The sequence below is a fragment of the Halichoerus grypus genome, chromosome 5, assembly GCF_964656455.1.
Source record: "Halichoerus grypus chromosome 5, mHalGry1.hap1.1, whole genome shotgun sequence".
Lineage (NCBI taxonomy): Eukaryota > Metazoa > Chordata > Mammalia > Carnivora > Phocidae > Halichoerus > Halichoerus grypus.
The window spans coordinates 58079295-58107087 of record NC_135716.1 but is presented as its reverse complement, the minus strand read 5'-3'; the positions used below and the strand labels follow the sequence as shown (position 1 = coordinate 58107087).

At 39.3% G+C, this 27793-nt stretch overlaps 1 protein-coding gene and 1 non-coding gene across 3 annotated transcripts; one reads left to right on the top strand and one right to left on the bottom strand.

Annotated features, from left to right (window-relative positions):
- The first annotated feature begins 349 nt into the window (after nucleotides 1-349).
- On the top strand, nucleotides 350-27793 carry LY96 (lymphocyte antigen 96). Of its 2 annotated transcripts, XM_036065341.2 has the most exons (5): nucleotides 370-647; nucleotides 11777-11866; nucleotides 19174-19302; nucleotides 26876-26928; nucleotides 27665-27793. In XM_036065341.2, exons 1-5 carry the CDS (start codon nucleotides 536-538, stop codon nucleotides 27761-27763), a joined length of 483 nt encoding a protein of 160 aa, XP_035921234.2. In that variant the 5' UTR covers nucleotides 370-535; the 3' UTR covers nucleotides 27764-27793. The 2 variants fall into 2 exon arrangements, with proteins under 2 accessions (XP_035921239.1, XP_035921234.2); XM_036065346.2 differs by lacking the exon at nucleotides 11777-11866 and having other exon boundaries at nucleotides 350-647.
- Nucleotides 8676-8782, bottom strand: LOC118518527 (U6 spliceosomal RNA). The gene has a single exon (XR_004908671.2). It is a non-coding gene; the product is annotated as a U6 spliceosomal RNA (small nuclear RNA).

Genomic DNA, 27793 nt, shown 5'->3' with positions numbered 1-27793 from the left:
CCCGGGGTCCTGGGATCGAGCCCCGTGTTGGGCTCCCTGCTCCGCGGGAAGCCTGCTTCTCCCTCTCCCACTCCCCCTGCTTGTGCTCCCTCGCTCGCTCGCTCGCTCGCTCTGTCAAATAAATAAAAAAATGTTTAAAAAAAATTCTTTAAAAAAAATTGTATAAAAAAATTGTAAAAAAAAAAAAGAATAGCAATGCAGATGGAAAAGGAGTGGCAGTCTGTTGGGATTCTAAAGGAGACCTACAGACTGGTTTTGTTACTATTGACCAGGAAGTACCTTGTTTTGTTTTTAAAGTTCTGTGTTCTTATTTGCATTACGTGTTCTAGAAGAACATATTCTAAATCATTTTGCTCTCTCCCCTTGCCGGAAGTGCTCGAATACTAAACACATACACTCAAAAGAGGAAACTCAGGAACTCAGAAATCATGTGACCAACGACTAAGTTAAATCCTTTCTGCTTACTGAAAGGGAAGAGTCTGATGATTAGTTGCCGATTCTCCTTGTATTTTTAAAGTTTTGGTGATACTGAATCATGTTCCCATTTATGCTTTTTTCCACTCTGTTTTCTTCCATATTCACTGAACCTGGGGAGCAACAATGGATCTGCAATTCCTCTGATTCCAGTGTTTGGTATACCTATTGTGGTAAGTAAAACAGCAACAAGTGGTTCAGGGTAAGTTTTCATAAGAACTTCGTGCTGCTGTGGACGGGACACAGGAAATGACAGTGTGTTCCCACTGCTGCTACTGGTGGAAAGGTGATGGCTGGTTGCTGTCCTGTGTGGATTTTCTGGATCCTTCACAGACCTCACAAGTCACAAGTACAACACACTTGTGTTGTACTTGACCTCCAAGGGCTTTTGTTGTTCCCTGTGGTCAACTCTGTCCTCCCTGAGCCCAGTTTCAGATTCTTTCCAGTTTTGGCAGAACTCTTTGCTTCTGAGCTTTTGCCTTAGCCCCAAGACTTACTGGTTCTTCTTGAGAAGGTAGAATAGTCCTAGCTGCCTTTTGGAATTGATTATTGCTCTGGTATGTGATGTTTTTTTTTCCTTCAGCACAGCAGTGGGCATATAACAGGTGCTTTATAAGTGTTTGAGGCAGTGAGTTTTGGGGAGTCTGGGAATCACCTCCCTAATTGGATGTTAGCCTGGTTCTGTCAGTTACTAGCTGTGTGACCTCGAGCAAAAAGTACTAGCCTCTCTGTGTCCCAGCTTTTTTGTCTGTAAAATGAAAGTGATTTTATAAGCTTTATCTATTTATTTAAAGAAAGAGTGGGGGTGGGGGGGAGGGGCAGGGGGAGAGAGTGAGAGAGAATCTCAAGTAGGCTCCACGCCCAGTGTGGAGCTGAGGCAGGCCTTGATCTCATGGCCCTGAGATCATGACCTGAGCCCAAATCAAGAGTCGGACGCTTAAACTGACTGAGCCACCCAGGTGCCCCTGAAAGTGATTTTAAAGCTATTTTATAAGGATTGTTGTAGGTTAAGTTTTTAGCATATAGCCACACAGAAACAACACTATTGATGACTTAAAAAATCAGCCATACCCTTATGCTATTAACCAGCTATATCACTGTTGTTTGTTTTTCCTACTTCTCTACAGATGTCTGCAGTCTGAAAGCACAGCATCAGGGCTAGACTGCAGTTTTGGTTTGGTATTTGCCACTGGTTTGCTCATCATGGGTTGACTGGTCTTTTCTACCCAGTAGTGTTATCAGGAAGGGTTTGATGCTTCCGAAAATGCTAGCTCCTTAAAATTCTATTGGGAAAAAGGACTGATGGTCTAATCCTTGGGGGAGATTTCCAAATGTACTTTGAGTTCTCAGAAGTTCTGTAAGAAAGAAACCTATTTAATCCCCAGATTTTCAATTTTATTTTATTTTATTTTTTGAGTGTGTGTTGACTTTTTGAAAAACACACTCTGGCAAATGCTAATATAAAGTTACTTCCAGGGAATTAACATAATTGCCAGGTATGAGAACAAGATTTAGCCATGTGACCAATCTTATACTCGTGGCTTTTTTCCTATATGTGGATTGTAACTGAATTCCCTTGCAACTTATCTCTGAAATTTTTCCATCCTGGAAGGTCAGTATACCTCTCCCCCTCCAGGAAGCTTCCCTAGTCCACTCTGCTGCCAAGTGTCTCCTTTCTTTTGGCTTATATGTACCACACATTGATTATGTCACCTTCTATTTAAAAAAAAAAAGATTTTATTTTTAAGTAATCTTTACATCCAACATGGGGCTTGAATTTACAATCTCAAGATCAAGAGTCACATGCTGGGGCACCTGGGTGCCTCAGTCAGTTGAGTGTCTGACTCTTAATTTCGGCTCAGGTCATGATCTCATGGGTGGTGGGGTCGAGCCCCACATCTGGGTTCTGTGCTCAGCAGGGAGTCTGCTTGAAGATTCTCTCCCCCTGCCCTTCCCACACACACGTTCTCTCTTTCTCTCTCTCTCAAATAAATAAAGCTTTTTTAAAAAAAAGAGAGTCACATGCTCTACTGACTGAGCCAGCCAGGTGCCGCAATTATGTCACCTTCTCTGCGCCATGTTTCACATGGCCTTTATTTTTGAGGGAGGATCTTACGCCTTTCTGTCGAATGCTGAGAAATCCTGTGGTCCTTCCCTGCTGCCCCACTGCTGTAGGGACTGAGGGGAGCAAGCAGAGAACACAGCTACAGCACAACCCTGCTCGGGGCCACGGCCACCGCCGTGTCCTTATCTTCCCTGCCTTAGAGAATCTATCCTGGCTGAGCGCAAAGTGCGTGGGTCGGAAGCACTGATTCCTGTAGGTATTCCTGTGAAGCTGGTGGTACAACAACAACACCTGATTTAGTTTTCTGTGAGGATGAATTGCATTTGGTGAACCTATGGGGTATCTACAGTGTATCGGTTTGCTAGGACTGCCATAACAAAACACCAAAGACTGGCTGACTTGACAGAAATTTATTTCTCACAGTTCTGGGAGCTGGAAGTCCAAGATCAAGGGTCAACAGATTTGTTTCCTTCTTGCTTGCAGATGGCCACCTTCTTGCCATGTCTTTATATGGTCTTTTCTCTGTGTGCACTCATGCCTGGCACTCCCTGTGTGTCTAAATCTCCTTTTCTTGTAGGGACACCAATCATATTGGAGTAGGACCTCACCCTAACAGGTTCTTTTTAACTTAATCTCTTGTTTAAAGACCAAATCTTCAAATATAGTCACATTGTAAGGTACTGGGAGGTTAGAATTTCAACATATGAATTTGGTGGGGGTGGGAGGGGACACACAATTCAGCTTATAATCTACAGAAATGGCATGAAGTAGCTGTGTGTTCCTCAACTTTGGAAAAGGCAGAAAATGTGGGTGTGCGTGTCAGTCCATAAGACCCTGGACACATGCCCTCTTGTAAATTAGAATCATCAGACTCAGATTCGGTTCTAGCCTTTTTTTTTTTTTTTCTTTGCTATAGGTAGTCCAGAAACCCAAGAATTAATGGATCATTTAATTAAAGCAATATTTACTGAGCATCTAGCATGTCTATTCTAAGCACTGAGGATATTATATAGCAGTGAACAACAAAGAAAAAAGTCCCTGCCCTTGTGAAGTTTTGTTTTTTTTTTAAAGACTTATTTATTTATTTGAGAGAGAGAGAAAGAGAATGGGTGGGGGAGGAGTAGAGGGAGAGGAACAAGCAGATTCTGCCCTGAACGTGGAGCAGGACAGGGGGCTTGATCCTGTGACCACCGAAGATCACCACTGGGGCCTACTCAAGAGTCTGACACTTAACTGACTGAGCCACCCAGGCGCCTCCTCGTGGAGTTTTTATCAGTAAAATATTCAGCATGTCAGATGGTGGTAATTTCTTTTTTTTAAAAATATTTTATTTATTTATTTGACAGAGAGAGACACAGTGAGAGAGGGAACACAAGCAGGGGGAGTGGGAGAGGGAGAAGCAGGCTTCCTGCTGAGCAGGGAGCCCGATGCGGGGCTCGATCCCAGGACCCTGGGATCATGACCTGAGCCGAAGGCAGACGCTTAATGACTGAGCCACCCAGGTGCCCCGATGGTGGTAATTTCTGTGAGAAAAAAGTAGAGCAGGGGAGTGGACAGAGAGCAGAGATGGGGAAGGGGGTTGCATTATAAAGTCGGATGACCAAGGAAAACATCCCTGGGAAGGTGACATTTAGTAAAGACCTGGAATAGTTGAGGGAGTGGGCCATGCAAGATATCTAAGGGAAGAGGTAGAGCAAAGAGCGAACACAAAGGCCCTGATGTGGGACATGTCTGGTATGTTGGAAGGATAGTAAGGAGTCCAGTGTGGCTGCAATGGAGTGAGGGAGGGGAAAGCAGTAGAAGACGAGGTCAAAGAAGGAAATGGGGGAAGGGGGGCCTTGTAGGTCAGGGGATGGCTTATCTTCCACTGCGAGCAAAGCTTGGTCTGGCTCTTGTGTCGACGATAATCCATAACGGGGCACAGGTGGGAGCAGGAGATGTGTTGTGAGGCTGAGGCTGTTGCACAATACTCCAGGTGAGAGAGATAATGGTGACTTGGACCAAAGGAGCTGTGGTGGAGGTAATGAGAAGCGGTCAAATTCTGGAAGGAATCTGAAGATGGAGCTGACAGGACTAGTTGACAGATTGGGTGTGAGCTTGCAGCATGGCTCTCCTAGCTAAGCAGGTATATCCCCGTGTCTTGGTGTTCCCCCCTCTGAGCGGGCCAGCCTCTTCACTGGCCTTTAGTTGTACCTCTTCTGTTCACTAACTTAAAATATCCTGTTTCATGCCAACCTTTTGTGGTCCATCAAAGTCCTACAGAGCATGTCAAGTCAAGTCAGCTGAACTTTATTCAGTTTAACAAGCTTTATTTAATAGGCATTGAGTTTAGTTATTATGCTAAGGAACACTTAGAATGCAAAGGATATGTGAGATACAGCCGGAACCTCAAGGAACTCCTGGCTTTTGTCTCATGTGTAGTAGGGGGAGTAACTGTAACATGAGGATTCATTCATTTATTCTATGTGCTCAGCATGGCCACTGGGAAGCCCAGTAGCCATTTGGAGCTAGAATTCTTGACCTATGCCAAGCTGAGCCCACTTCTTCCTGTCTTTCCCATTGCATCATATGATCTTTTGATTCTTACATCTAATTATTTTTTGTATGTTGGTCTTGTCTTCCCAGAAAAATCATAGACTTCCTGATGTGAAGACTAAGCCTCATATCTCTGTTCTCCACTCTCTAACACCCCTGCCCCCTGCCCAACCAGGGGTATCCTTTAATTATTTCTTTTCCTTATCCCCCACATTCAGTGTATTGGTGATTCCCATTTTAACTATCTCCAGAATATGTTCTTTTTTTTAAAAAAATGTTTATTTATTCATGAGGGTCAGAGAGAGAGAGAGAGAGGCAGAGGCAGAGAGAGAAGCAGGCTTCCCGCCAAGCAGGGAGCCCGATGCGGGGCTCGATCCCAGGACCCTGGGATCATGACCTGAGCCAAAGGCAGACACTTAACCATCTGAGCCACCCAGGCGCCCCTCTCTAGAATATGTTCTTAAGCCAACTACTTCTCACTGTCCTCTGCTCACCACTTATACCCCCCTGCTCACCACTTATACCCCCCATCTCTCCTCTGGCTTCTGCAGGAGCCTCTCAGATTGTCCTCTCTCCACTTCGATTCTTGTCCCCATACAACCTGTTCTTGGCCCAGAGACCAGGGAGGTCTTTTGAAAATGCAAATAAGTCAGACAATGTCACTCTCCTTGCTTAAAGCTTTCCAGTGGCTTTTCATTACAATTAGAGTGAAGTCCCAATTTTATACTAAGTCGTCCAAGACCCCTCCAGATGGCCCCTGCCTACTTGTCTGATCCCGGTGATTCCCACCCACCCTCTTTCATTATTTGCCATCCACACTGGCCTTTATTATTATCATTGTTTATATTACCAACATAACACACATCAAAGTTTCCTTTTAACCATCTTTAAGTGTATAGTTTAACAGCATTGAGGACATTCACAGTGTTGTGTGATCATTACCACTATCCCTTTCCAGAATTTTCATAATCCCGAACAGAAACTCTGTACCCATTAAACACTAATTCCCCATTTCTCCCTCCCTCTGGTTCCTGGTAACTTCCACTCTACTTTCTGTCTCTGTGAATTTGCTTATTCTAGTTACCTCATATAATGGTCTTTGTGTGTGCATGTTTGTGTGTGTCTGTATGTGCATGTTTTTGTTGTTGCTTGAACATATCAAAGTCATCTCACCTCTGAGTCTGCACTTACTAGGAATCCTTCTGATTAAAACTCTCTATTTCCAGTTTCCACAGGCCTGGTTCCTTCCTGTCACTCCCTGAGTAATGTAGTTGAAGTATCTCCACCACCCCGGCCCCCCACCCCTCCATCTCCACCACATACTCACTCTGTGTCCCATGACCCTGTTTGATTTTCTTAGTAGCATGTACATTTCTCATGAGCAGGGCCCATGACTTCTTCATTGTTCTTCTTTAGTGTCTAGAGAGATGTTCGTTACATAATAGATGCCAAGCAAAAGTGAATAAGCACATATTTGTTATCTGCCGTGTGTCTAGCACTGTGCTATGTGCCAGAGGTATGAAAAACAGAGATATTCTTTCTGCCCTGAAGGTTTGTGCTATCTTTATGAAGAAGATGGATATGTAGGGGCGCCTGGGTGGCTCAGTCATTAGGTGCCCGCCTTTGGCTCGGGTCATGATCCCCAGGTCCTGGGATTGAGCCCCGCATCGGGCTCCCCGCTTGGCGGGAAGCCTGCTTCTCCCTCTCCCACTTCCCCTGCTTGTGTTTCCTCTCTCGCTATGTCTCTCTCTGTCAAATAAATAAATAAAATCTTAAAAAAAAAGACAGATATGTAAATGAATAAGTGCAATAAAGATTTACAAATGAGCACTGAAGGATGGTCCAGTGCTATGAATGATAGTGTGTCTGTGACTGTGGGAGTGGGGAGGTGTGGAGGAGTCAAGGAAGGCTTAACAATGTTGATAATATTTGAATACATTTTGAGGGAGAAGAAGGAATTTCTAGACTGATGATGACAAGGGCATTCCTGTCCAAAGGGACCGCATATTTAGGTATCAGAAATTCCGTTAAAGAGGTAAAATGATGTGCTATGAAGGTTCAACTCCAGCTAACATTTCCTCCCTAGACCTCCGAGAATACTTAATGCCAACACTCAGAGGGGCACTGGTTTCATTTCCAGTGCCAACTGCAGTTGCCTGGAATGTTGGGCTAAGAAAGACTCTGAGGCTGAGCTCAGTGGGAAAAAGTGCTATGATGGATTAGCAATGCTGACCTTTATGGTTGCAGTGGAAATTGGAGCCTCTTGTGCTGGGCATTTGTTAAAACTGGTCACCACTTTCTGTAACAAACCAAATAGAGGATTTTATCATATACATGGTGACTTTAAAGTAATGAAGCTATCCTCCAGTAGTTCCTTGTAAATAATAAAATCACATTCCATACAGTGCTATATGATCTTTTGATTCTTACATCTAATTATTTTTTGTATATTGGTCTTGTCCCCCCAGAAAAATTATAGACTTCCTGATGTGAAGACTAAGCCTCATATCTCTGTTCTCCACTCTCTAACACCCCTGGCCCCTGCCCACCCTGCTGTGATGCCTGGCCCAACACTGAGTACCCACAGGGGCTCTCTATAAAGAGTTGTCTGATTGAATTGAGTTGTTGACGTTGTCCTCATAATCAGACAATTTCAGACATGTGGGAACCTTAATTGGAAATAGAGAATTGCCCTTAGTAACATGACTCTGGTGATTCACTGCTTTTAACTTGTTCTCAGCTTCTGCTCCAGGGTCTTTGGTCTGCTTGCTCTGAGGATTTTCTACAAGGCTATGGCTGGGAAAGAAGATACACATTACACTATGCTTGGTAATGCATATGAAAGTGCCCACATTTCAGGGCGCCTGGGTGGCTCAGTTGGTTAAGTGACTGCCTTCGGCTCAGGTCATGATCCTGGAGTCCTGGGATCAAGTCCCGCATCGGGCTCCCTGCTCAGCAGGGAGTCTGCTTCTCCCTCTGACCCTCCCCCCTCTCATGTGCTCTCTCTCTCTCTCTCTCTCATTCTCTCTCTCAAATAAATAGAATCTTAAAAAAAAAAAAAAGAAAGTGCCCACATTTCAATACCCTAACAGCCTTTTTCTTCCTAAGAAAGGTAATAATGGGTAGTAATTATGCAAATCTTGGAAATATAGGTGAAAATGAAGACATAAGGTAACCTAAGCCTATCACAATTCAGTTGACCACTGTCAATATTCTAATTTTGGTGAATATTCTTTTAGATATATAAAGGTATGTATTAAAAACCACAAAACACCAGAATCATACTATATGTACTATTGGGTAAACATGTTTTTAAAACTTGATACTATACGATAAACATCTGTCATTAAATATTCTAAAAATCCATTTTAATGACTGCATATTAATTTAATATATAGGTATACAAATTTACTTATTCAACCACTTCTGTACATTTTTAATTGAGATATAATTGACATATAAAATTATATTAGATATATGTATATATTGCAAAATGATCACAATAAGTGTGGTTAACATCCATCACCACACAGTTATAAATTTTCTTTTATGATGAGAACTTTGAAGATATATTCTATTAGCAACTTTCTTTTTTTTTTTTTTAAATATGGAACGCTTCACGAATTTGCGTGTCATCTTTGCGCAGGGGCCATGCTAATCTTCTCTGTATCGTTCCAATTTTAGTATATGTGCTGCCGAAACGAGCACTCTATTAGCAACTTTCAAATGTACAATACAGTTTTATTAACTATAGTCACCATGCTGTATACATCCCAGGACTTATTTATTTTATAACTGGAAGTTTATACCTTTGGACCACCTTCACCCATTTTTGTCCAAACCCATCACCCACCTCTGGCAACCATCAATCTCTTCTCTGTATCTATAAATTTAGTGTTTTGTTTTGCTTTGTAGATTCCGCATATCAGAGAGATCATATGATATTTGGTTTTCTCTGTCTGACTTAGTATAATGCCCTCAGAGGCCATCCATGTTGCAAATTGGGCATTTTTTCTTTGGTCATAAACCATTTAGGGATGAACATCTTTTGGTCAAATATTTGTGAACATCCATGAGTAGGTGAAATGACTGTTAATATAATTAATTCTATGAGAATTTTGTTGCAGGTAAACTCAGTTAATTGAGTGAGAGATGTTAACATTAATTTTTTAAAAGATTATTTATTTATTTATTTATTTATTTATTTATTTATTTATTTATTTGAGTGTGAGCAGGGGTAGAGGCAGAGGGAGAGGGAGAGAGATACTCTCAAGCAGATTCTGCGCTGAGCACAGAGCCCCTTGTCGGCTGGATCCTATGGCCCTGAGATCATGACCTGAACCAAAACCATTAGAGTCTGACACTTAACCGACTGAGCCACCCAGGCACCCCTAACATTAATTTTAAGGGTTGCATTCAGGGGCAAATCCACACAAACCTGGTATCTTCTCTCCCCCCTCCTCCTCAGTGCTTTTATGAACTCTTCTTCTACACCTTTCTTGAAACTCCCTCTTCAGGAAGACTGTTCATTAATTTATTCATTCATTTATTTATTCACTCACTTAACATTTACCAGATCTCTAAGTACTTGACGTATATTTTCTATTTTGAACCAATGGAACATACGCAACGTGAAGACAGTGGATAAAAGGAGAACAATATTGATGGGAAAAGGTTAAAAAGTTCCAAGTTAGAACAAGTAATTTTATGAAAATATTTTTTGGGGAGTTTTTTTCCTCCACACAGTTTAAAGTAATTCAGTACCTTCAACTTCCACCTTAACAATATTAGGGCATTAAAACACTATTTATGTTATGGGGAGGTTTCTTTTCTGTATTTATACAATATTTTAAAATTCATTTTACTGTGGTAGGAACATTTTACATGAGATCTACCCTCTTCAATATTTAAGTGTACAACACAATATTGTTGACTATAGGCGCAGTGTCATACAGCAGAGCTCTAGAACTTATTCATCTTGCTTGGTTGAAACTTTATGCCTGGGACGCCTGGGTGGCTCAGTCGATTAAGGGTCTGCCTTTGGCTCAGGTCATGATCCTAGGGTCATGGGATCAAGTCCCACATCTGCTGAGCAAGGAGCCTGCTTCTCCCTCTGCCTGCCTCTTTCTCTCTCTGACAAATAAATAAAATCTTAAAAAAAAAAAAAAAGAAACTTTATGCCTGTTGGTTAGGATTTCCCCATCTTCTCCTCCCCTTCAGCCCCTAGCAACCACTCTATGAATTTAACTATTTTAGATACCTCATGTAAGTGGAATCATGCAGTATTTGTCCTTATATAACCAGCTTATTTCCTTTAGCATCCATCGATGTTGTAGCATATTGCAAAATTTCCTTCTTTTTCTAAAGCCTGAATAGTATTCCACTGTATGTATAGGCCACTTTATTTATTTATTTATTTGTTTGTTTAAAGATTTTATTTGACAGAGCGCACGTGCACAAGCAGGGGGAGTGGCAGGCAGAGGGAGAGGGATAAGCAGCCTCCCCGCGGAGCCAGGGACCCCAGCTCAGGGCTCGATCCCAGGACCCTGGTGGCTTAACCCACTGAACGACCCAGGTGCCCCAAAAATAAAATCTTTAAAAACAAAGAAATCATGTCTGCATGCGAGGAAAATTTTACTTCTTCCTTTCCAATTTGGATGCTTTTTATTTATTTTTCTTGCCTAATTGATCTGACTAGGTCTTCTGGTGCTATGTAAGGAGTGGGTATCCTTGCTTTCTTTCTAAGAGGAAAAACTTTCAGTTTTTTACCATTGAGTGTAATGTTAGCTATGGACTTTTCATATATGGTTTTTATTATGTTGAGGCCATTTCCTCTAATTCTAGTTTGTTGAGAGTTTTTATCACAAAAAGGGCGTTAAATTTTGTCAAATGCATTTTCTGTATCTATTGAGATAACCATGTGATTTTTATCCTTCATTCTATAGAATTTTGCATCTACATTCATTGGAGATATTGGCCTGTAGTTTTCTTTTCTTGTGGCGTCTTTGTCTGGTTTTAGTATCAGGGTAATGCTGGGCTCATAAAATAAGTTTGGAAATGGTCCCTTTCAAATTTTTGAAAGTTTGAGGATTGGTATTAATTCTTATTTAAATGTTTGGTGGTAGAATTTACCTGTGAGGCCATCTGGTCCTAGGCTTTTCTTTGTTGGGAAATTTTTTTATTACTTATTCAATCTCTTTATTAGTTATAGGTCGGTTCAGACTTTCTAATTTGTCATTCCTTTGGGTATTCCCCTTGGAAAACTTGGGGCTCTGGATACATGAACTAACCTCTTGCTTCTTGAGTGAAGCTGGGGGCTAGGGGATCTTTTCCTGATTGTGCTGTGCCAGATGCAGGGTTTCTAGTAAAAGGACGTCCTCTACTGACTTTGGTGAGTCTGATTTCACATTCTCCTGGGATACAGGAAACTTTCAATTAGTTTCTGATTTCTCGCAAAGGGAATTTGTCCATGAGTTGTTGCAGAATTGGTATGTTTGTGAGGGGAAGGGGTGGGTCTTGGACTTCTTACTCTGCCATTTTATTGACGTCACTCCTCCAGGGAGGGAGATGTTTTTAACCACCCCCAAGTTTTCTCATTACATGATTTTAATGGCATCTTTTGGGGAATGATATTTAGAATACTCTACTTACTAGAAATGATTAATAATAATTTATTGACATTATCTTTATTCTTCCATTTAGATGACATGAAAGTTCCTATTTCAATAGATCTTAATCCCTGTATGACATTGAAGGGAAGCAAGGGACATTTGCATATTTCCTACATTCCAAGTAAGTTCAATGTTTTGTTTTTGTAATTCAATGAAAAGGGTTCAAGAATTATTAATGATAAATGATTGTGTTCCAAATGTACATGTATTGGTTTTCTATTTCTATGTAACAAAGTACCACAATTTTAGTGGCTTAAAACAGTACACATCTATTATCTTGCAGTCTTTGTGTGTCAGTAGTCTAGGCATGGCTTAGTTTGTCTGCTTCAGGATCTCCCACAAGGTTTCAGTTAAGGTGTCAGCCAGGACTGGAGTCTCTTCTAATGTTCAATTAGGGAAGAATCCACTTCTAAGCTCATGTGGTTGTTGACAGTATTCCGTTCCTGTCTGGCTGTTGGACAGTAATCAGTTAGTTCCTTGCCATATGGGCCTTTTCAACATAGCTTCTTGCTTCATCAAAGCCAGCAGGAGGGACAAGCTGACAAGATAGAAGTCACAATCTTATGTAGGCTAATCATGGAAGTGTCACTCTATCACCTTTGCTGTATGCTATTTGTTAGAAGTAAGCCACTAGGCTAGCTCACACTCATGGGGGAGGGGATTCCATATGACATAGGGGTAAAAATGGAAATAACTCGAGACTTCCAATAATCTAATAGGTATATCCTTTGTCAGCCATTAACTATTCAGCTCATAAGTAAAGCTGGGTTTCCACTAATCAAAGATCTGTATATGAGCAAACCACAACTTTTTTTTTTTTTAATAAAGATGACCTTTCTAGAGAAAACTATGATGATGATGGGATGAAAGAAGGCAATTTTTTGGTTTTGTTTTATGCTGTGTCTTGTTTTTCCTCTTTATCATTTTACTTGTAATCATCAGTTTAGTAAAAATGAAGTTGGGTAATGGTGATAGCATTAGGATGGATGAGTGTCTGTGAAAACATACAAAATGTTCTTCCTCTCCTCCTAGTCAGCTCTGTTGCCTGTAAGTCCTAGGAAAATTCAGTTCTAATCATCATCATTATCATTATTGTTTTCATCATCACCAACACCACTTACATCCTAACTTATATTTGGAGCTTATACTTTACAAAGTGCTTTCACATAAATAAACTTAAACATTTCCCCCTGATTTTAGTTCTCCAGTTTACAAGACAAAAGACAGCTGAGAACCCAGAAATACAGACAATAAACTTGTGTTTTAATTTTCCTGAATCTAATTGTTTAAACTTATTTTGAAACTTTCTGTATTCATTAAAAAATACTTAGAAATGCATAGTGTATTTCAAGTATAGTGATAGGGCTTGTGAATTCATTGATAAATAAGATGTTCTCTTGACCTTCAAAAATCAGTGCAATAGGAGAGAGAGAGAGAAATCTGTAGATAATATGGTATGATAAGTGAAATGATAGCATTTAGGCTTAGTGGTAGCCCAGAGGAAAGAATAATCAACTTTGTTCACTCCACTTTCTTGGCCAAAGGTGAAAGAAATAATCTAAGTTTTTGCCTGGCTAACGTTCTACAATTTTTTCCTCTTTTCTCAGGTTTTGTTTTCTGCTTTATGTGGTGTGCTTTACCTGCCCTCCCCCACCCCCCATGTTTGGCAGGAGTGATTATTTACATAACAAATAACCTCATTTTCAAGTGAACCTCTTGCCCTTACACACAAGAAGCAGAATGTATCCTACTAGGCTAAGTAGTATTGTATTATTACTTTATTAAGTAATAATACAGTACAGTGTACTTGGGGTTCTCTGAAAAGCAGATACTAAAAAAGGAATTAGACATACAAGAGATTTATTGGGGGAAGTTCTGGGAAAAATAAAAGTGAAGAGAAAGCCGGAGTAGGCAAGGAGGGAATTCAGATTAATGTGCAGGTCTGATACCTTTGAAATGAGAGAGGAAAGGAAAGAGTATTTGGTAAGATGGTCATCAGACCAAAACAAATCCCTGAGATACTCTGAGCCCGGTCAGTGGGGAGCCTTAGAGCAAAGATTGCCTGTCTGATGACAGGCAGGGGTAGTTTGGCTATAGTGTCCTTGTGGAGTTTGGTTATTATAGGAGCAGCCTTCGTCATAATAGGAGCATTATAGGAGTTTGGCTTCTGGGTGATTCTGGAGATAGATCTAAAGGTGCAGCAGCTAAAGGCTGTCTGCCAACTACCCTTCCTTCTCCCAGCAGTTCTTTAAAAGGGAGGTTTGAGTACCTCACCACTGTGGCCACCACAGATACCTTAATCATTCACTAAATACGACGTTTATATAACATTTTATTAATTCAGTAACAAAATAATTATTTAGTCATATTTTAAAAATCAGATTATTTGTGTTTTTTTGGTGTTGTTGTATAAGTTCTTTACATATTTTGGGTATTAATCCCTTACTGAATCCATCATTTGTAAATATCTTCTCCTATTCAGCAGGTTGTCTTTTTGTTTTATTGATGGGTTCCTTTGCTGTGCAAAAGCTTTTTATTTTGGTATAGTCCCAATAGTTTAATTTTGCTTTTGTTTCCCTTGTCAAAGTAAACAAATCTAGAAAAATGTTTCTATGGCTGGTGTCAAAGAAATTACTGCCTGTTTTCTTCCAGGAATCTTACGGTTTCAGGTCTTACATTTAGGTATTTTAATCCACTTTGAGTTTATTTTTGTGTGTGGTATAAGAAAGTGTTACAGTTTCATTCTTTTGCATGTGGCTATCCAGTTTTCTCAATATTATTTGTTGAAGAGACTGTCTTTTTCCCATTGTATATTCTTGCCTCCTTTGTCATAGATTAATGGACGATACAACTGTGGCTTTATTTCTGGGCTCTCTGTTTTGTTCCATTGATCTGTGTCTACTTTTGTGCCAGTACTATACTCTTTTAATTACTACCACTTTGTGGTGTATCTTGAAATCTGCAATTATGATATGTCCAGCTTTGTTCTTTTTCAAGATTGCTTTGGCTATTTGGGGTCTTTTGTGGTTCCATACAAATTTTAGGATAATTTGTTCTATTTCTGTGAAAATGGTTTTAGTATTTTGATAGGGATTGCATTAAATCTGTAGATTGCTTTGGATAGTATAGATATTTTAGCAATATTTGTTCTCCCAATCCATGAGCATGGAATATTTTTCCATTTGTTTGTGTCACCTTCAATTTCTTTCATCACTGTTTTATAGTTTTCAGAGTATAGGTCTTTCACCTCCTTAGTAAAGTTTATTCCTAGGTATTTTATTCGTTTTGGTACAGTTGTGAATGGGATTATTTTCTTAATTTTTCTTTTTGCTACTTTATTATTAGTGTATAGAAATGCAATAGATTTCTGTATATTAATTTTTTATCCTGTGACTCTACTGAACTCATTTATCAATTCCAGTAGTTTTTTGGTGGCGTCTTTAGGGTTTTCTTTATATAGTATCATATCATCTGCAAATAGTGAAAGTTTTACTTCTTCCTTACCAATTTGGATGCTTATTTCTTTTTGCTGTCTGATTGCTGTGGCTAGGACTTCTAGTACTATGTTGAATAAAAGTGGTCAGAGTAAACATCCTTGTCTTGTTCCTGATCTTAGAGGAAAAGCTGTCAGTTTTTCCCCCTGGAGTATGATGTTAGCTGTGGGTTTTTCATATATGGCCTTTATTATGTTGAGGTATGTTCCCTCTAAACTTACTTTGTTGAGAGTTTTTACCATGAATGGATGTTGTACTTTGTCAAATGCTTTTTCTACATCTATTGAAATGATCATATAGTTTTTATTCTTTCTCTTGTTAATGTGTTGTATCATGTTGATTGATTTGTGAGTATTGAACCATCCTTGTATCCCTGGAATAAGTCCTACTTGATCATGGTGAATGATTTTTTAACGTGTTGCTGGATTTGGTTTGTTAATATTTTGTTAAGGATGTTTGCATCTTCATTCATCAGAGATACTGACCCATAGATCTCTTTTTCTGTAGTGTCTTTATCTGGTTTTGGTGTCAGAGTAGTGCTTGGCCTCACAGAATGAATCTGGAAGCTTTTCTTCCTCTTCTGTTTTTTGGAATAGTTTTTTTTTTTTTAATTAAGATATAATGTATTATTTGTTTCAGGGATACAGGTCTGTGATTCATCAGTCTTATATAATATCCAGTGCTCATTACATCACATGCCCTCCTTAATGTCCATCACCCAGTTACCCCTTCCCTCCAACCCCCTCCCTTCCAGCAACCCTCAGTTTTTTTCCCATGATTAAGAGTCTCTTATGGTTTGTCTCCCTCTCTGGTTTCCTCTTGTTTTATTTTTTCTTCTCTTCCCCTATGATCCTCTGTTTTGTTTCTTAAATTCCACATATCAGTGAGATCATATGATAATTGTCTTTCTCTGATTGACTTATTTCGCTTAGCATAATACCCTCTAGTTCTGTCCACGTCATTGCAAATGGCAAGATTTCATTTTTTTTTAATGGCTGCTATTTTTTGGAGTTTGAGAAGAATAGGTAATAACTTTTTAAAAAGTGTTTGCTAGTATTCACCTGTGAAACCATCTGTCCCCGGACTTTTGTTCGTTGGGAGTTTTTTGAATATTGATTTATTTTCATTGCTGGTAATTCATCTGTTCAAAATTTCTATTTCTCTCTGATTCAGTTTTGGAAGGTTATATGTTTCTAGAAATTTATCCATCCCTCTAGGTTGTCCAATTTGTTGGCATATAATTTTTCATAATGTTCTCTTATAATCATTTGTATTTCTGTGGTGTTGGTTGTTATTTCTCCTCTTTCATTTCTGAGTTTATTTATTTGAGTCCCTTCTCTCTCTCTCTCTCTTCTTCTTCTTTTTTTTTTTTTGATGAGTCTGACTAAAGGTTTATCAATTTTGTTGAACTTTTCAAAGATCAGCTCCTGGTTTCATCAATTACTTAGTCATATTTTTGTAATGCTTTACAATTATGACCTGAGTTTCCTAGAATGTATTAGAATGTCTGTATAAGTGTGGGGCCATATTCATAGAAATCAACCTTATTTTTATGGGCCTATAGCTACTTAAATTCAATAAGAGCTATAAGAGCTTTGACCAAAAGTAGGTTGGGATGGAAATTATTTATTTTGAGACTTTATAGCTTTGCTAGTAAATTATTTGTATACTATTAACTGATTAATAAAAAAATAAATAAACCTGGACTTTAAGCCAAAGTTATATCTGAAAGTTCTTGGAGTTGTCTTAGCTGAGCTCAAAAACAGTCTTCTTCGTTACTGCATGAAGCTACCATATTTCTTGTCTCTCACTCTGACACCCACATTGGTATCTCTGGCCTACTGAGCCATACAAGTGGTATCTCACTTTGTCCATTGTTCCTGTGCCTAAAATGACCACAGTGATGTCGAAGGGCAAGAAGCTTCTCAAGGTGTAAACTGTTGAGATGTCAAAGCAGCACTTCCTTTCTTGGAGTCACTGAGGACTGGAATCATGCTGTGTTCCATGCAGAAGTGTTAGAAGTTTCATTGTTCTGAATTGTCATTGGTACCACAGCAGTTCTGCCATATGCCCATGTCTCAAGGAATTCCCTGTGAAAACAGCTCTTCAATTTCTACACATACCCCTGCTTTGGGAGTGGTGCAGGCCGAAGTTCATGGAGTGGACCATGGAACCACTGTTTAAAACAGACCCTATGATGTTCTTTTCCACTTTACCCTGAAAGTAGAAAAGTGGAGACAAATTAAGAAGTTTGGTGGTATGTTAGGCTCAGAGTAATGAGGGCCTGCATTAAGAGAGTGGTGATGGGGATGAAAAGGAGGCTAGTAAGATTTCCTGGGATTGTGAATTCTAATGCCTATATGGTGATGAAGATGAGGAAGTCAATTTTGGATCTGTTGGCTGAGACAGTGAGCAGCATTTGGGTAGAGATATTGGATGCATATGTGGGATAGGTGCCCAGGAGAAAGGTTGAGACTAAAGATAATGATTTGGGAATTATCACCCTATGTGGTACTTAAAGCCAGGGAGTATGTGCAAAGTGGAAATTGAGAACTGAGGCTAAAACCATAAGAGAAGCCAATGAGGAGAAGGAGTCAGAGAGGTTGGAGAAAAACTGGAAGAGAACAGTAGCACTAATGCCAAAGGAAGGAGTTTTGAGGAAGGAGCTGGCATTCCTGTTAAGCATACCAAGTTCAGGTTAAAGATGGAAATTTTGGGGACGTCTGCGTGGCTCAGTCGTTAAGCGTCTGCCTTCAGCTCAGGTCATGGTCCCAGGATCCTGGGATCGAGCCCCACATTGGGCTTTCTGCTCAGCGGGAAGCCTGCTTCTCCCTCTCCCACTCCCCCTGCTTGTGTTCCCTCTCTCACTGTGTCTCTCTGTCAAATAAATAAATAAATAAAATCTTTAAAAAAAAAAAGATGGAAATTTTTTCTTTTGATTATGGCTACAATGAGTCATGGTGACTTTATTAGGAAAATATTTTTAGTGAGGTAGTGGTTATAATAATTTTTTTAAAGTAATCTTTACACCCAGTATGGGGCTCGAACTCATGACCCTGCCTTCAAGAGTCACATGCTCTACCCACTGAGCCAGCCACGAGCACCACAATAATTGTTTTTATCATAAAAAATATTGTACATATTTTCCAGTTGGACCAACCGAATGAATTAGAAGGGTTGAGCAAAATGCAGTGTTTACTGGAATTTTCCATGTTAAATGGTTCTAGGGAGACCATGAGGAAATAATAACTCATGTAAATTTTTTTCTTTTTTTTTTAAAGATTTTATTTATTTATTTGACAGAGAGAGACACAGCGAGAGAGGGAACACAAGCATGGGGAGTGGGAGAGCGAGAAGCAGGCTTTCCACTGAGCAGGGAGCCCAATGTGGGGCTCGATCCCAGGACCCTGGGATCCTGACCTGAGCCTAAGGCAGATGCTTAACGACTGAGCCACCCAGGCACCCCTAACTCATGTAATTTTTAATCAAGAGGTTGTTCTATTCTCCAAGAACTCTTTCATCAAATCTCCTAAAAAAGTGCACGAGTTGATTATCCTCATTTCCTTTCCTTTCCATTTCTTTTTTCTTGAACTTCCTAGCATAACTGTAATTAGAACTGGAAATTTTACATTTCCGTTTGATAGTTTTCTCAAAAAACATAGGCTCCTCTCTTTTCAGGCACAGCATACATAATTCTTACTGTGGAATATCCTGTTTGGTTGCATTCTACTAATTATCCTCTTAGAACTTCAGTTTTCTCATCTGTTACAGAGGGATAGCAATGCCCACATGGTAAGTTGTTGTGATAATTAAATGAAATAATATAGGAAAGGTGCTGGGCATGTTTTAAGTATACGGTACAGTACATGTGAATTATTATTTATAAAGGAATCTATTATTTGAAGGACTAATGGGATTTTTTTTTCTTTTTAAGGAAGAGATATTAAAAAATTATATTTCAATCTCTATTTATCTATTCACTCCATGCATTTTCCAATGCGCAAAGAAGTTATTTGCCAAGGATCTGATGATGTTTATTCTTTCTGCAGAGCTCTGAAGGGAGGTAAGTATTCAGTTCATATTATTTTCAGAATAGAACAGAATAGTTTATGAGAATGTTCTGAATATTAAATGCCCTGAAAATGTGCAGTTCCTTTTCTAATAATTTTTTTTTATCCAAAGTTTTTACTTTTAGCAGCTTGAACAACATTTTACAATTATGTCACTTATTTAAGTGTATTTGAAGGTATATTAAAATTTTTGCCTTGTTCAGATTAATATTGTACATTTACCATTGGTTATAGATCCCTTTTTCTAAGCATTACAGTTATTATTTTTTATAGAAACTCACTGAACCACAGTCAAGGGAACAGGATTGGTGGAATCAGAGGGGAAAGAAAAAAAAGGAATTAAAAAAATTTATTAAAAAAAAAAACCTCACTAGATTTTTCTAGTGTTTTCTTCAATGTCTTCCCCCACTTTTTTCTACCCTGATGTTATTCACAGAATCACAAAATTTCAGAGCTTAGGACCTTAAAGGCTACCTATTGCAAACTCATGAATTTTTCCTTAATAATTTTTAAACTAGTATTTTAAATAGTTTAAATGTTTATAAATATTATACTGTCACATTACCAAAACTTGGAAAGTATAAACAATAAAAATATCACAGAATCATATTTCTAAAAACATTTTGGAGTATTTCCTTCTGATTTTTCAATGTATGTGCATTGCTTATGTACTTATAAGTATACTACACTATAATAGTTTTCTTTTTTTTTTAAGATTTTATTTTTAAGTAATCTCTACATCCAACATGGGGCTTGAACTTACAACCCTAAGATCAAGAGTCACATGCTCTACCAACTGAGCCAGCCAGGTGCCCCAGTAATTTTCTTTTTAAAAATTATTGTATTCAATTTTTTGACTAGATGATTCATGTGGTGCAAAAACCAAAGTATAAACATTACATAATGAAACATCTCCCTTAATGGGTATGCTCTGGTTTATTTAACCATTCTCCTGTTGGACATTAGTTTCCTTATGATATTTTTACTATTATAAATAATATTGTGATAAATATATTTCTGTATATAATTTTTCTCATATTTTATATTTGAATATGTTTGCAAGGAGTTACATATAACTCCCCGGGAAATAGCTGAGCTTAAGTGGGTTGACTGTATTTGCGGTTTTGTTTACATAGGCCAAATCGCTTTTCTAAAGGAATGTATCAATTTATACATTATATCACCAGCAATGTTATGTACAGTAGTTTAATCTCTGTCTTGTTAACAGTGGACATTATCATCTAAAAAATAAAGAAGTTTAAAAAAAAATTATTGGGGGGGGTGCCTGGGTGGCTCAGTCGGTTAAGTGTCTGCCTTTGGCTCAGGTCATGATCCCAGGGTCCTGGGATCGAGCCCTGCGGGGAGCCTGCTTCTCCCTCTCCCTTTGCCTGCCTGTCTGCCTCCTTGTGATCTCTCTCTCTCTCTGTCAAATAAATAAATAAAATCTTAAACAACAACAACAACAACAAAACTATTAGGTTAAAAAAAACCAAGTTGTTTTATTAACATTTAAAAATTACTATTGCAGTTGAATATTTTTCTATACAATTAGTTATCATTAACCTGTGGCCTCTCTTGTTTAAAAAAAGGTTTTAGAATTTTAGAAATTTTAGAATTTAGATGTGAAGCGTAAAAGTAAATTGCTCTCTGTATGTGATAATGCTCTCTTATTTTAATTGTATTCTTTTTTGAAAGTAGAGTATAAATTAGAGAAATATGTAGCTATGATATAAATCATTACATTTGCTTGGGATTCTTTCTCTCTCTCTCTCCCAGTCTGCGCCACACCCTCCCCAGCTCTCTTTCTCTTAAAAAAAAAAAAAAAGATTTTAGGTAGTTTACATGCATACATTAAATTTAGCAACATAGCATAAATTAGATGTAGATGGGACAAAAAATGGAAAATAAGGGCTGGGAATTAATGGAATGAGAGTAGTATAAAAATTCATAGCAGGCTTATACTGCTTTGACATTTATATCAATTTGATTATACATTTTCTAGCAGTCATTAAGAAAATTGTTTCTAAGTACATAAGTTTTTTTGCTATGCAAGTGAAGCTTCGAGATATGTCTCCTAGCCAACCATCTCTCCATGGCTCTGACTTGCCTGCCACCCCCAAACCATATGCAAATAATGGAGCTGACATTGCTTCTAAGTCTGGGCTCAGAGTTGGAAAGACCTGAGTCTCTGTCCCAGCTTTTCCACCTACCAACAATGTGGCCTTGGGTGGGTTATTTAACCTCTATTGGCCTCATTTTCCTCATCTGTAAAATGGGGACAGTGAAACCTATTGAACATGATTTTAAGGATATAATTAGAAAATGCATATTAAAAAAGGTTAGTACAGTGCTCAGAATAAGAATTCAAGAAGTATGGTTCTCGAATAATAAATACTCATGTGGGTAATAGGGGTCCTTTGGTTCCTTATTTTACAATCCTGTCATTTTTACAAGTGAGGAGACTGATGCCTGGAGTGACCCAGTAATGTGTCCTTGGCGAACTAGTAACAGAGTAGTCTCATGACTCTTAAGGCCCACTCTTCCACTGTACCATGATTTCTCTTTGGAAAAAAAAAAATACAAAACCCTCTTGGAAGATTACTGTTTTTTTTGTTTTTTAAACAACTGTTTCACAATCCCACCTAATCTCTGTGAGATTATGTTGACATTTTATCTGAATTTTTAAAGTTTCACTTTCTTGAGATCTAAGATGTGTCAGACTCAACCCAGTCTGCTGGCTTTTCCCTCCCTCCCTCATTTCCTTCCACAAACATCTGTTGATCCTAATTTGAGCGAGTCATGATTTAGGCTCTGGTGATCCAAAGTTGAATGATAGGGTCTCTCTCCTCAGAAGGTCCCTCTGTTCTGGCAAAGACAGTTGGGAACAAAAATTATAATGAAATGTCATAAACGCCAATAGATTTTATGCTCCTAATTTTAACTATATAGTTATCAATTTGCTGTGACAGAACTCAGATAAGGTTTCAGAGATTATATTATTAAAGTCTTGAATCTGAGAACATCAGAGAGGAGGAGGAAGGGCATTCCTTGGAGAGGAAACAGCATAGGCAAACACATGTAGTCATGAAAGAATATGGTTTATTTGGAGAGTAGTTTTTTTGTAGCTGGAGCAGAATGTGCTGTGGGGAATTGCTGGAGATGAGCCTAGGAAAGGGGGCAGGGCGAGCACATAAGTCATGCACAAAATATTGACCTGCATCTTGTCATCAGTGGGTAGGGATGACCCACTGAGATTTTCAGTTTTGCAGATAACTGGTGTCCATATGGAAGGAGGCGGGGGTTGGCTGAGGCAGGAAACTGGGATGGAAGGAAGACCAGCCAGGAGGCTGTGTGAGAGACCATGAGGGCTGAACAAAGATGGCAGCCTGGGAGCCGAGGGGAGGAGAAGAGAGAGGGCATATTTGGAGACAGAATTGGCAGGACATGCTGATTTATTTGATGTGGCAGGCAAAGATTAGGTAAAATCAAGGGCTGGTAGAGGGCCAGTGACTGGGATTAGCAGAAATGCCATTATCTGAAATGATGGGTGCAGAAGAAGGGGCAGATTTTTAAAGAGAAAGCAATGAGTTCTGGTTTGGGCATATTGAACTCAAGGTAATTTTGGAACATTCAAATGAACATGTCCATCTGGTAGCTGAGTATATGGGCTCAGAGCTCAGGGCATTCTGATTTACGAAGCACTGATGCTACCAAGAGACCCTTGAAAATTTGGAATCAAATTAGTAAGTACCATATATATCTACTTTTAAAATAATTTTCTTTTTTGTATTTGTTACAAAAGTCATATATTTTTAGGATATCATATTTAGAAAATGTAGGCAAGCAAAAATAAAATAAAGATTACCCATAATATTACCACTTCTTACACACACACACACACACACACACATACACACACACATCTTTGTTTCTTTTAAAAACACATTTGAGGGGGCGCCTGGGTGGCTCAGTTGGTTAGGCAACTGCCTTCGGCTCAGGTCATGATCCTGGAGTCCCGGGATTGACTCCCGCATCGGGCTCCCTGCTCAGTGGGGAGCCTGCGTCTCCCTCTGACCCTCTCCCCTCTCATGTACTCTCTCTCTCTCATTCTCGCTCTCTCAAATAAATAAATAAATAAATAAATCTTAAAAAAAAAACCACACACATTTGAGGGGCACCTGGGTGGCTCAGTCGGGTAAGCGTCTGCCTTCGGCTCAGGTCACGATCTCAGGATCCTGGGATCAAGCCCCGTGTCAGGCTCCATGCTCAGCAGGGAGTCTCCTTGACCCTCTCCCTCTGCCCCTCCTCCCTGCTGTCTCTCTCAAATAAATAAAATCTTTTAAAAAACCCACATTTGAAAATAAATGGATATTTCAAAGGCATATATTTTTTTAAAGATTTTATTTATTCGTCGGAGACAGAGAGAGGGAGAGCACAAGGAGGGGGAGCAGCGGGGCCCAGGGTGCCAGCAGAGGAGTGGGCAGCAGGGAGCCAAGACCCATCTAGGGATGTTGCGTGCATGCCCCATTGTCCCATCCTGCTTGGTGCCCCTTTCCCAGTTACAGCCAGTGACCCCTGCTACCTGGTGGGAGCCTGGATGCAGGGAGGGTCAGGATTAGGCAAAGGTGCCCTGCAGTGTCTGAAGTGGGGTGCAGCCATGATCAACCACCTGGGCTGGCGGCACTGTTTAGTGGGTGACTAGGTGGGGGCAGGACTGTCTCCCCACTAACAGGTAGCTCATGGAGGTATTACATGGAGGTTGCAAAACCCTTGAGGGTCACTCATGGGACAGCAGGCCTATGGGAAGGAAAGAAGCCTGATTTGTCTTCTCTGCCCCGACGTGAGGCATGAGGCATCTGGCAGCATGGGAGAGGGGGACCTCAGGCAGCTGTCAGGCTCGTGCTTTGTGCAGGTGCCCCAGTCATGGAGCAACTCCCTGGGTGCCCTTGAGCTTCTATACTCACCTTTCCCTCTGTGCCAAGAGAACATCCCCTTGGATCATTCCATGTCTGGGGGTACCTTCTCTTCCTTCTTTCAAATTTCCTGAGTCAAGCTTGTGTTAGTTTTCTCAGCTTGAGGTACCTTCTGGGGATGAGCCACCAAATACAAGTTGTGTCATTTCAGTGATTCTGCCTTAGAGTTAAAAGCTCTGATATTTGTGTTTAAAGCTGTCATTGCACAATATAAAGATGAATGGCAATTTAAAATTTTGTTTGACTTCAAATGATATTACATAGCAAATAAAAAATATCATGGCAAGTCTAGAGAGAGACTGTGGAAGAAAGCTTTATATTTCTGTACCTTTAATAGGATGTCTCTCTTGCTTTTTGATCAAGGGGTCCCCATTTCCATTTTGCACTGGGCCTTGTAAATTATGTAGCTGAGCCAGGAACTCAGGCACCAGGTACTAGGAGGTGGAGATTCAAAAGTGACCAAAGCAAAGCCCCTGTCCTCATGGAGCTTATAGACTAGTAAACGAGATCATAAAATAACATTCAAATGAAATAAGATTCAGTTTATGAGAAGTACTCTCAAGGAAAGCAGCAGGCTAATAAGATAGACCGTATCTGTCTATGCGGGAGGGCACCTGAGTTGGTGGGCACGGAGGGCATTTACCGCCTCTTCTCTTCACCGCTGTCACTGCTTCCTGGCCTCTAACTGGTCTCCCTGACTCTTAGTGCCCCCTTAAATCCATCCGCAATATGGTCATGTGACCCATCTTTCTAAACACAATCTGACCATTTCACACCCTTGGATGTTCTTTCATTGCCTCCATTCTCTCAGATGTGGAATCTGAGCACATTTATGTTTACTTCTTCAGATTTCCTTCTTAGCACTCCTGCTTCTCCTTTGCTTTAATAATGCTGAGCCCCTTGCAGGTGTATGCATTAGTCATACTGATTTTCACTTTCTCGCCTTTGCTCCTCTTTTTCCTGCCACCTGGAGTGTCCTTCATTTCCTTCCTTCCCATCCTCTATGACAGTTCAACTCACTTCCTTCTCTTTTCTAGATTCCCTTCCCATGGCATCTTGTTAATAAAGTAACTACAATATCAATGATAATATTAAGACATCATTATTATTCACAAGACGCCATGGGAAGAAGGTCTAGAAAGGAGAAGGAATAATATTTAATGTTCTAATAAATAACATTTTAATGTTAATAACATTTAAAAAATATTTTATTTATTTATTTGAGAGAGAGAGCACAAGCCCCGGGGTAGGGGCAGAGGGAGAAGCAGACTCCCCGCTGAGCAGGGACGATCCCAGGACCCAGAGATCATGATCTGAGCTGAAGGCAGCCACCTAACTGACTGAGCCACCCAAGTGCCCCCAAATATTAATAACATTTAATGAGTGCTAAATTCTAGGCATTGTTCTGAGCACATACATATCTTAGCTCTTATAGCCTTCATGTTATTCCTATGAGAGCGGTGTTATTATCCATTGCCATTTTACCAAAGCACAGAGAAGCTAAGTGACTTGCCCAAGGCCACACTCCAAGGAAGTGGAGGAGCTGAGATTCAGACTCAGAACCATCACTCTTACCAAAAATGCTATATGCTGCTTTTATCCTTGCTACATCTTTTTACGGCATTGTATTTGGAATGGTTTCTTTGCATGCCTGTATCCCCATAGATGTTAACTCTTTGAGGGAAGGAACAGTGTGTACTAGTCCTTGTCTCCTCAGTCCCTGGTAAGAGTAGCTTTCAATAAATACTTGTTGAACTATTAAATTTGAATTGGATTGGCCTTGAATGAAAAATCATAACATCATGAAGACATGATCACTTTACTAAGCTCAAGAACTAAGATCTCAGTGTATTAACACCCCTAATAAGGAGATACCCAGAAGTAAATAGGTGCTTTTTTATGAAAATAGAAGTATATGCAGACATAATCCATTCATTTGCTATTAAGGATTGTCTTTAGCTAGTTAGGAGAACAATAACCATTACTTTAAAAGAGATTTTTGGCCATGATTGCTTTTGTTAGAGATTCAAAACATTTCTACTTTTCTATCCTTATCCTTTGGTGTTTCTGATTAGGTCAGTGGAGTGTGGTTTTTCTGCACTTCTGTCTTCCACAGCTTCTGCAGGCCCAGGCCCATGGCCATGCATTTCAAATGTGACTACTTAGGCTTCTCATTGGTGGGATTGGGAGGAGATTTGGTATCCTGGCTACCCCCCAACTCTCTCCTCCACTTTTAGGAAGATGTATTATACTCTGCTGAAGGAGCAGCAGTATTAAATATGCACATTTCTAATTTGGGATGAAGCCTATGAGCACTAGCTTATTCATTCATTCACTATTGAGACTAGTAGGCCTTCAAATTTTGCATCCCCTGAGGGATGAAATAGGGGCTGATAGTGAGAGATGCTTGGGGTTGGCAGAGGATGCCATTGGAGAATCATAGCCAGGATACAAAACTCATTACTTCTACAATTTTCTTGGGACCACCTCTACTAGCAGCAGTGTAAAAGGTGCGCTCCATACTACATAAAAAAAAAAAAAATCACCTGATGATGACCAATATAACTTTTTGTATTTTGTATTTTGTTTGTAGAGACTGTGAATACAACAGTATCCTTCTCCTACAGGGGAATACGATTTTCAAAGGTATTGCTCAAGTCATTTGTACTTTCTTAAGAATCTTTTGCAAAGTAGCAAATATGTTAAGAATTTGAAACAAGCCATTCACAACTTCAAAAATAGCTATTCAGTATTAAGGTGTTTTAAGACTGTGTTTTTCACTTTTATTTAGTTTTGGGTATTTTGTATTTCTTCTTTCTGTAGAATATGGAAATATGGAAAACTAACACAAAAGAAAGCTCTTTTTCACTTCATGTTCTTCCTCTAATATACATGGCTAAAAGTAATATGAATGCTCATTATTAATATGGTGAATGATCTTTGGGTGAAAGTACTGTACGACCGCTGTGTATGACTCTGTAACTGCCTCCATGAATAGTAATAATGTCATTTTAGATATTTGCATTAGATACCTGGCAATAAAATTTTGTACATGTTTCACTTTGGGTCACTATTTTAAAATAAACTTCAAGAATGCATATTCTTTACCTATTTTATTCTAAAGGATATTGAATGTTTGAAAATCTCACAGGCTTGTTTCAAAAAATCATTAAAAAACATCCTCTTATAATTGGGAAATAAATAGGTTTATGCTCGCTGAATTCAAAGGCATACAAAATTTCATCTCATTAGAAAACCAAGATAATGATAACCAATTTAATTTAAATGGCTTCCTTCTACTAAGACAAAGTTCTTATAAAAGTCTTACAAAATAGAAGCATCTAACATTTTATTTGCTTGTATTTCTTATTCCTCCTTTTAGGGACAATACAGATGTGTTGCAGAAGCCATCTCTGGAGATCCTGAAGAAATGCTCTTTTGTTTGAATTTTACCATCATACACGACCCTGATTTCAATTAGAATAAATAAAGTGTATTTTTATTTTTCAGA